The 9964-nt window shown below is 51.4% G+C and overlaps 1 gene segment (V, D, J or C); it reads right to left on the bottom strand.

The window, feature by feature from the left end:
* Positions 1-303: 303 nt before the first annotated feature.
* On the bottom strand, positions 304-4282 carry LOC114661592 (Ig lambda chain C region-like). The segment is given in 3 exon segments: positions 304-711; positions 1318-1376; positions 4029-4282. Coding segments are annotated over 3 exon segments (450 nt in total).
* Between the last annotated feature and the right edge of the window lie 5682 nt (positions 4283-9964).

Genomic DNA, 9964 nt, shown 5'->3' on the forward strand with positions numbered 1-9964 from the left:
TTCTGTCATGTAAACCTGCAGCGAGGTGCAGCATTTATGTGACAGAAAGGCAAAATACTAAACCTCTGGCGATTTAGACAAAGCAGCGGCCCCCGATCAAAGATTTGCCATTTAAAGTTATAAAAAGGCTTTGGGCGAGAACATGGCGTATTAGTGACAACAAAAGACAAAAGTTTCCAAATCTTTACTTGATCACATGGTGAAGACACACTTAATGACTAAAGACAAGTGCGCTCCTTGGATGGCGACCTCCGTGAATGGGGTGCAGTTGACATCTACTTCCAGTAGGGGGTTGGCAGGTGCAAGGCGCTATAGTGCCGGTCAAAGCGCCTTCGAAGGCAGCTGCCCAGAGTGGTCGTAGGATATGAAGACCTCACTTTTCTTTCTGGACGGACACCCAGCACTCGGACCGTCGTAGGCGGACTTGGACCCTCCGCTCTCCCTGCTGGACGGTGCAAGCGAAGACGCAGCCCTCCCTCCAGTGGGCGGCCGGCACGGTGAGGCTGCTGCTCATGGCGAAGGTGCCATCAGGCTGTCTGAAGGGGGCGCTGCTTCTCCCCATGAGGCTCGGGCTGCAGCCCTCGGCCGTCCAGCTCACTGGGGCAAAAGGTGTTGACAGGTCGCTGACCACACACAGCAAGGTGGCCGTTCCGCGGGTGGTCATCTCCTCGGCCGAGGGCTGGAAAATCAGGAGGGTAGGCTGTTGAGGGCCTGCGAGGAGAAAGACGGAGAGACAGCAGTGAGCGCTGGCGTGTGCTCTTAGGAATATGGCGCCTGTTCCTGGTGCCTGATCACAATCTGCCTGGAGAAAGTTTAATGGTGGGAAAGGCGCTATATTGCTGATCGTTCATTGAAGAGTAACTCCCACTCGGCAAACCTTGTGGCAGAGAGGCCATCCCAGTCGTGCGCTGGGCATCTCAGGTGGCACCCTGCAGAAGTGCTCATTACCCAGCAGGCAGTGCACTCTTTACAACCCCTGAGGCAGGTGCTACACCTGTGCTGGCATAGGGCTGTGCCACTGATGTCTGCCATCTGCTGAGCTGTGCCACCGCTGCCCTCTGTTGGCCAAAGTGATGAACTTCAAGCACCAGCGCATATGGCCTTAAGTTCGGCCGAGTTTCCATTACTGCCATGATGATAGGCTTATATAGATGGGCTTATATAGCGCCTTGAGCAGGGACTTCACTCCGCATACGAAACCTTCATTTGAGAATCTGCCTGGCCGGCTGGGGATTGAGCACCTCCTTAAGTCGGCATGCTCACAATATGTCACTGCGGTGATGTCACCTGTGTCCCCTCCCCATCGCTCCTTCTTACCTGCCACCATGAGCTGCGTGCCCGTCCCAAACAAGGTTACGGAGTCAGGATGGACACACCTGGATAAAAGAAAAAAAATGAGGTGAAGCTGCCATCTGCTGGCCACTGCGTGTCATTGCAACCCCTGAACGGGGGCGCCCACCCGAAAAGAGTTCACTGTGAGAGACGCTACAAGTGGGCTGAGGTCTAAAACCACACCGGGTTTGCATTGCCTGTGTGAAGTGCAAGTTGATGACCACCCGAGCCAGCTGGGCAACTGGCAGGTGACAATGTTGGCGGCACCACTGCCTGTTCTGAGTGGCGTGTGTTAATCTGACTTATCAAAGGCGCTATATGGCACTAATAACTGCTGTGCCCAGTCTTCTTGTGCCAGTCACCTGGCTGACCTTTGACGTTGTTGTGCGATGATAATCGCCCTGTGGAGTGCCTTGAAGGCGCTATATAAAATGAAGTGGATTTTCAAAGGGAGGACACGGAGCACACAGCACACTTCATCCTAACGTCTCCACTCTCCCTGGCACTGCCATCTGGTCACTCATTTGTCGTCGGCTTTTCTATCAGATCTCTGGTTGCTTTGCTGAGCCCCTTCAGTTCCTTATTTTATATAGCGCCTTTAATCACCTGACGGTCTGACTTCATGGCAGTCATTGTAGGCATTTGCTGTGGTACGGTGGCCTTAGGATGCTGGCCACCTTGTTGTGACATTGTTCTCAATTGTGCCTTCAGCTTGGCATATCTGAGTGCCCACCACAGAACTCCTTAAACTTGTGTGCCACCATGCGTCACTGAGAGCTGCAGTTTGACTCCAAAGCCACTCAATTTGTGAATTTTATTTATATAGTGCCTTTCACGACACACCCTATGACAAATGACTTCACAGTGCGACCTGGACAAGTTGTGAGAGGCGCTATAAATGGGGCCAAACCCAGGTGGGCTGCAGTGAAGGTGAGGACTGTGTTTATATTAGAGCAGGGGGCACCTAAATGTGCCAAGGGCAGGTGCCACCATTGGTGGTCTGCTTTACTCATCAGAGGGGCATATGACAGCTGCTGTCCATACAAAGTGCATAAGGACAGCTGGGCACCTCAGCATTGGTGCCATCAGCTAATCTGCTTGGCATAGGCTCCTGGCATCCTGAAAGTGCTTTGCTCTTCTCTGTCTATAAGCAGGAAGGGCGCTATAAACAGCAAGAGCCGCTTTGGTACATAAAGACAGACGGTCACCTCGAGTGCATTTGGCACAGTCAGCTGATCGGCTTGGCATGAACTCTTGTCACTTTCTTCTCCTTGAATGTTGGCACATGCTAAACGAGGGCAGTGAAGCACTCTTAAAGTGCACCCCTTCACAAAGGCGCTATATGTAATTTACTGTCCATTTAGGGTACATGGGGACAACTGGTCATCATACTTAACATTGGCACCGTCAGCTAATCAGCATGGCACAGATGCCTGTCGCCCTCTGCTCTCTGTGCAGTGGCATCTTAAATATCTTTCACCCTTATCTGTTTATCGGGTCCACCTGTCAGGAAGGGCGCTATATACAGTATATGTCAGTTGCTGGTCACCACAGTTAGCACTGGCATAGCCAGCTGTTCAGCTTGGCATTGATTCTCCTTGCCCTCTCCTTCCTGAAACCTGCTTCACTGCTTTCCATATTTCTGTCCTGTACCCATTAGGAAAGGCGCTATATAGGAGCTGCTGTCCATTTTGGTACAAAAGAAGAGTTAATCACAAAAGTTTGCTTTGGCACAGTCAGCTGATCTGGTTGGCATAGACTCTTGCTGCCCTCTTCTCTCTGTGTGCTGGCATCACTCGTCTCTGTTTCTGAGGTGCACCCATTAGGAAAGGCGCTACATATCAGTTCCTTGTCATCACCAGCTAATCACCTTGGCATAGACCCTCGTTGCCCTCTCCTCCCTGTATGCCAGTACAGGAAGTGGGCTTCACTGTTGTCTGTATTTCTAACATGCGCCCACTGAGAAGTTATATTATCAGCTGTCCATTCAGGATGTATTGAAAAGCTGGTCACCTCAGTTTGCTTTGGCACAGTCAGCTGATCAGTTGGCACAGACCCTTATCCCCCCCCCCCCCTGTATACTGGCATGTTATAAACAAAGGGTTGTGAAGCTCATCTAAACTGCACCCATTAGGAAAGGCGCTATATATCCAGCGCTGTCCATTCAGAATATATAGGGACAGCTGGTCTGCTTGGCATAGACTCTTGCTGCCCTCTCCTCTCTGTGTGCTGGCATCACTCTTCTCTGTTTCTGAGGTGCACCCATTAGGAAAGGTGCTATATATCAGTCCTGGTCACCACCAGCTAATCACCTTGGCATAGACCCTAGTTGCCCTCTCCTCCCTGTATGCCAGTATGAGGAAGTGGGCTTCACTGTTTTCTGTATTTCTAACGAGCGCCCAACGAGAAAGGCGCTATATATTATCAGCTGTCTATTCAGGATGTATTGAAAAGCTGGGCATCTCAGTTGGCTTTGGCACAGTCAGCGGCTGAGGCTGGCACAGATTCTTGTCCCCCTGCGTCACTGTTCTGCGCCGACAGGAAAGGCACTATATAGCCACGTGACTCCCACTTCAGCCTCCCTGCCCCTACTTGAGTCAAGCCCGGCGGTCACGTCCGAACACCCGCTCACTAATCCCCTCCCGGGCACAGGACGCGCTGCTGCCCCCTGCCGGCCACTGGCCGTCAATACTCACACACAGCTGACCCAGAGTACCCCGTAGAAGGCGAGCAGCAGCGGCGTCCTCATGGCGGGCAGACGTCGTCTTCGCTCTACGCAGGCGCCTCCGGCCGCGGCGGTTATAGCAGGGGCTGCTGACCAGTATGCAAATGAAGCAACACTCTGGCCAATGAGCTCCGAGTTCCTGCACTCGCGGGCCGAAAACGAACAGAAAGCAACACACCAACAACACCAGACGGGGGCGCAGTGCAGCACAGCAGTGACACGGGTGACCCCATCAGAGGATGGAAGGGCGGACGGGCGATTTCATTTTATCGAGGATGGCATTCCGACTTTGTGGCTCAGTGCGGCCCACGTGAATGATGAGGGTCATCGAGACGAGTGCCGGGAGCAGCTCCCCCTGGAGGCCTGCGCGTGTCTCGCTTTTATCAATTGTACAATGACGAGGTGCTTAATGGGCAAGCGGGAATGCACTTTAAAGAAGATTGAGATGCCAGCTGCCTTTATTGATGTATATAGCGCCTTTACATTCACCCCCAGGGCAGTCACTCGCTGTCTTCTCTGTACTGAAGGGCGAAGTGCCAGCCAAAGCGGACACCGAACTGCCAGCCGCTTTGTGCTTTGAAATCCGAAGTCATCAGGGGGGTTGGGGCGGGGTGTGTGTGTGTGTTTAGGGGGGCATCTTTCCAGCAAGGTATATGTCAAGATGTAAGGCGCTATATCAGTCCCGCTTCATTTCACAGCAGAAACTTTAAGGATAAGCAGCAACCCTCGATACATACGCCACCCGCGTCCCCGAGCAGGATTTGGAAACGGAGGGCGCGGACAAAAGTGGCAGCTGAAGTGACCCCCTCAGGGTCACCTGGCGCATCACAGCGGCGGCCTAACCTCTTAGGAAGGTGACACGATCATTCAGGGCTGGGGTGTGAGGCGCTACATCAGCCCAGCTTGGTTTGAAATGCTGTAACCCAGTAAGTGCTGCGCCAAGGAGCTCTGCGGATTCCGGCCATTTCTTCGAGACGTGACCTTCGCTGAGCGGCCAGCTAGTCTGACGGGGGCGACCCTGTGCGTCCCTGCATTTTAGTCATTTTGAATCTCCGGGGGTCGCGAACTCTGCCTGAACGCTATGGGCCGAAGACCCCCTCGCGCCTCGCCCTACACGGACCCTCCGCTTCGCACGCCGCACCGCTCCGGCCACGTGCGTGACTGAAGAGGACACGGGCGAAGGGAAGGAGCAGTGCACGGCGCTATATAACGGAACGCCTCTCTCCATCTGAGTACGAGGAAGACTCTATGGTGACGCAAGCGCGAGGACACAAAGTGTCACCACGCATCTGGGGACACACTCGCGTGTTCAGTACAAGCGTCCCCTGCCTCTTCAGAGGCGGCTCACAAAGCGTCTGCTTGAAAGGCGCTATATAAGTGATAGGTAGGTGTGAAAGGCACTATATACTACAGAGATGGATTGATAGAGGTGAATGGCACTATATAATAGGCAGACTGAGTGAAAGCCACTGTATGAATCATTAAGGGATGTGAAAGGCACCATATAATAGAAAGGCACTATATGATAGATAGATGGATGGATGGATGTGAAAGGCACTACATAAGAGATAGATAGAATGAAATGCACTATATGATAGATAGATGGATGGATGTGAAAGGCACTATATGATAGATAGATAGATAGATAGATAGATAGATAGATATAATGAAAGGCACTATATAATAGATAGATGATGGCTGTGAAAGGCACTACATAAGAGATAGATAGATAGATAGATAGATAGATAGAATGAAATGCACTATATGATAGATAGATGGATGTGAAAGGCACTACATAAGAGATAGATAGATAGATAGATAGATAGAATGAAAGGCACTATATGATAGATAGATAGATAGATAGATAGAATGAAAGGCACTATATGATAGATAGATAGATAGATAGATAGATAGATAGATAGAATGAAAGGCACTATATGATAGATAGATAGATAGATAGATAGATAGAATGAAAGGCACTATATGATAGATAGATAGATAGATAGATAGATAGATAGATAGATAGATAGAATGAAAGGCACTATATGATAGATAGATAGATATAATGAAAGGCACTATATGATAGATAGATAGATAGATAGAATGAAAGGCACTATATGATAGATAGATAGATATAATGAAAGGCACTATATGATAGATAGATAGATAGATATAATGAAAGGCACTATATGATAGATAGATTGATGGATGTGAAAGGCACTATATGATAGATAGATAGATAGATAGATGGATAGATGGATGTGAAAGGCACTATATGTTAGATAAGTAGATGTGAAGGGCACTTGATAACAGACAGCACAGTGAAAGGCACCATATAATAGACAGCTGGCACTTGATTTGTTCCCAGGGGTATTTCAAGGCCCAATTGTAAAGGTGAGCCCCCAGCAGGGTGCGGCTCAGAGCAAAGGGGTCTCCCTATCAGAGATTAAAGCACCAGCCTGACGTGCGGTGAGAGGGGGCCGGACAGTAACGGGAGGGTCAGCTCTGTCCTGACCGGCCACTGACCACAGCAGGAAAGCCAGCAATAATTCTAAAGTCTCCAGGTGACCACTTTGTATTTTTATGGTGCCTTTCACAAACTCCTCAGAACAAGGCAACACAAGGTGAGTGGGCAGCACAACAAACATCTTCCATAAATAAACACACCACGCTGGGTGTCCATGAAAGAGGTGCCCCCCCCATCCCCATCCCACCCCCCTCCATGCCGCCTTCACTCGGCGAGACCACAAACTGGCGTAGTAAACGAGGAGCCCCCCAGCAGCCGTTAGGAGTCAGCGGCCCGCGACGCGTTTCCTATGCGAGTGCCAAAACAGGAAGGACCGGCTAACCGTCTAACCGGCCGGGACAGCTGCACCCGGACAAGGGGGGGGGCTAACATCTGTCTGTCCAACTCAGATACAAGCTAACAGCAAAAATAAGAAGCAGTCAGGGAGGACCCCCACTTGTTATATGGCGCCTTTCCCCTGCCTGCTGTCCCCTGCAGCCTCGGATGTTCAGATGAAGTTCGAGGAGGTGGCAGGCGTGGAGGGCCATATGTCCTGTCACAGAATCTTCAGACACCATGCAAGGCGCTATATCAGGTGGCTGCTAATGACGTCAGGAGCTGGCCATGCACTGATTTTGGGTGGTCACTTGAGTGGTCCGCACACCCAACATGAAGGCGTTCATCAGGTGGATGAAGGCTCTCCAGCTTGCCCAGTCAACCCATAAGTCCTAAGTGCCCAGTGCCACCTTACTGTGTTTAGGACACACACAGGGGCCTGGACATGAGACGTCCAAGGCACAAACTGGTGTCAGCAGTGGGTGCAGCTCTTTCCAGTGTTTCTTTTGCCCCTGGCCTCTTGTCTCATCCTTGATCCCCTGCCAGCCTTCTGCCAGCCTGGTCATCTTTTGAGGATTCCTCCCCTCAGCATGGATGGCATGTGATGTTTGGCAGTGGCCAGAACTCGCCGCTCTTCTGCTCTTCTGTTCCCTGCTGACCTCCTGACTGACCACAAGGCCCCTGACATTTGGGTGTAACGGGCAGGCGCTATAAAGCCATCTTCTGTGATGTGTTGTACCCACTTGCCCGGGTACTTCTTGTCATTTTGGGCACAGCAAAGCCACATTTGGCTTCTTCATTCTATTCCTTCCTTCATTGTTGGATATGGGGACATCGCTGGACATCATCTGTGGGGGTCTGGGGGGGTGGCACGTTGTCTCTTTTGGCTTGAACCCTGGCTCTCCTCCTGCCTGAGGTGCCTTCTGCATGATGGAGTTTGCTTGTTCTCCCTGTCTTCATGGCAGGATTCCCAGAGATGTGTGGTGAGGACAGTTGTGCAGGTGCCCGATGTCCACAATGGGCTCCTGCTCTCAATAACCATCCACTCAGTGGGTACCAGGCTAGGGTGGTTCAAAATAAACATCTGGAGAGAGTGGATGACCATATGTCTTGGAGAACACAGAGTGGTCATCACTGATGGAGAACTTGGTGGACTACCAAAAGAAAAGAAGACCCCCTAGGGTGCAGGGTGAGTCTGCTGTCATTAAAGGGACAGACAGGGGGCGCCACACAGCTGAAACAAGGTGGACCACCATGCAGAGGATTAGACATCCTGGGGGTTCTGAGGGTCATGTGTGTGTGTCTCCATTTGCTGCTCTGTCAATAATGTCGGACCACCAGCTCCCAGGAGGGTCCTCAGACCATCCACAGTTCCTCCCATCCCATGACTGATATTTCAACTGGCATGGCCAAAGGCCAGCACTGTGTAGAAAGTTCAGCCAATGGCAGACCAGGAGCTTCCTCTTTACGGGCGGCATGGCCACTGGAATCCTGATGACGGGCACTTAGGGGCACCTTGACCATTGGGCTCTAAGACTGGCAGCTCAGCTGAAGTTTGCCATCCTGTCTTTTGATTGTTTATCTTTGAACCTCACGCTAAAGCAAAACCATTGTGACAGCCCGGGGTACCCTCTGCTGGGTTGGTGCCCCCCTTGCTGAGGATGTCGGTGCCTCTGAGGCACAGGTTGGCATCACCTTGGAGACATCATCGGAATTAAATACACATCATGGTCCTGAGGGCCCCGCCTTCTAGAACTTGTGGCCTCTCAAGGTGTGATTGTCACTTTCGGAGCCGTCCTTGAGCCTGGGGGGTGGGGTAGGGGGACACTTCACACGCTCTTCTCGTTTTTCGATGACCTCCTGATCAGCTGTAACTAAAACAACAGACGTCGGTGGTCAGGATGGATGTGCAGGGTGCCGACTCAGGAAGGAGGTGACAGGATGGGCATCCAAGGCATACAGCAGAGGTTCAGCCCAGAGCACAAACAGGATTGGCGTAGTCGGCAGGATCTCAGCTTGGTAAACACAGAGGGCTCAGCCAGGCTTTATTTGTGCCAGGTCAGACATGACTGCCCAGCCAGTGTAGGTACAAGTGTGAGGGGCGGTGGCACCGCAGCAGCCTTCAGCGATGTGTGAGGAGGGATCTTAATTGACGACTGGCCCGCTACTCACTAAGGGGTTCATTTGCAGAATTTTATAGTTTTGTTATGTTTGGTTGATTGAGTCATGAGTGCCCGCTGGAGGACTTTGGGTGCCTCAGAACTGCTCTCGTGATGTCACAGAGTTTTGGAGGGTTAGTTTGGGGTCCTCTTCATGGTCAGCTCTGCTTGGCTGTTTAGGATGACCCCTGACCCCCAAGCCCCCACCATTGGTTAAAGGCCACAAGTTCAAGAGTTAACAGGGTGCCAACAATTCACCCACTAGAAGAAGACAACTGGATGTGGGTAAATGTTCAGTGGGCACATGGGGCAGGTCAATGGCTGCATTGGGTATTGAGGTCAGTGCATCAATGGCTGTCTCTACCACCAGGGGGCAGACTACGAGCAGTGCCAGCTAAAACCTTGTGCTCTCCTCAATGCCCCACCTTTGCTCTACTGGGCTTTGTGAAGGGCACTATATAAAAAAAGAGTGGCTCAAAAAAGAAGGTGGCGAGGCAGCAGCTGTATGGTGGTAAGCTGGCAGTCAGGAAGGCTCCCATGGAATGGGGGGCTCCAGAAGGAAAGAGGCCATTGGGCTGGGCATAGCAGTCACCTTCTCCGCTTTTGTGGGGAGGTGGCACACTGTGCCCCCATGAGTCTAAACACTTGCTGTTCCACTGACTGACATGGCGGGGTGACTGGTGACACTTAAAGGCCCAGTTAAACACCTGTGACATTTCAGTGCCCCCCAGACCCACCATAATTACAGATGTTATCTGATGGGTCAGGTGCCCTTTACTGTATAGCGCCTTTTAGACTGAGCTCCTTGCATAGAAAATCAGGTGCCCACCTACTGAAGAACAATGAGTTCACTACGTCCAGTATGTCGGTCATCAGAATGGGACAAACACAAATGAGTCATTTACA

Source organism: Erpetoichthys calabaricus, chromosome 12, assembly GCF_900747795.2.
Source record: "Erpetoichthys calabaricus chromosome 12, fErpCal1.3, whole genome shotgun sequence".
NCBI lineage: Eukaryota > Metazoa > Chordata > Cladistia > Polypteriformes > Polypteridae > Erpetoichthys > Erpetoichthys calabaricus.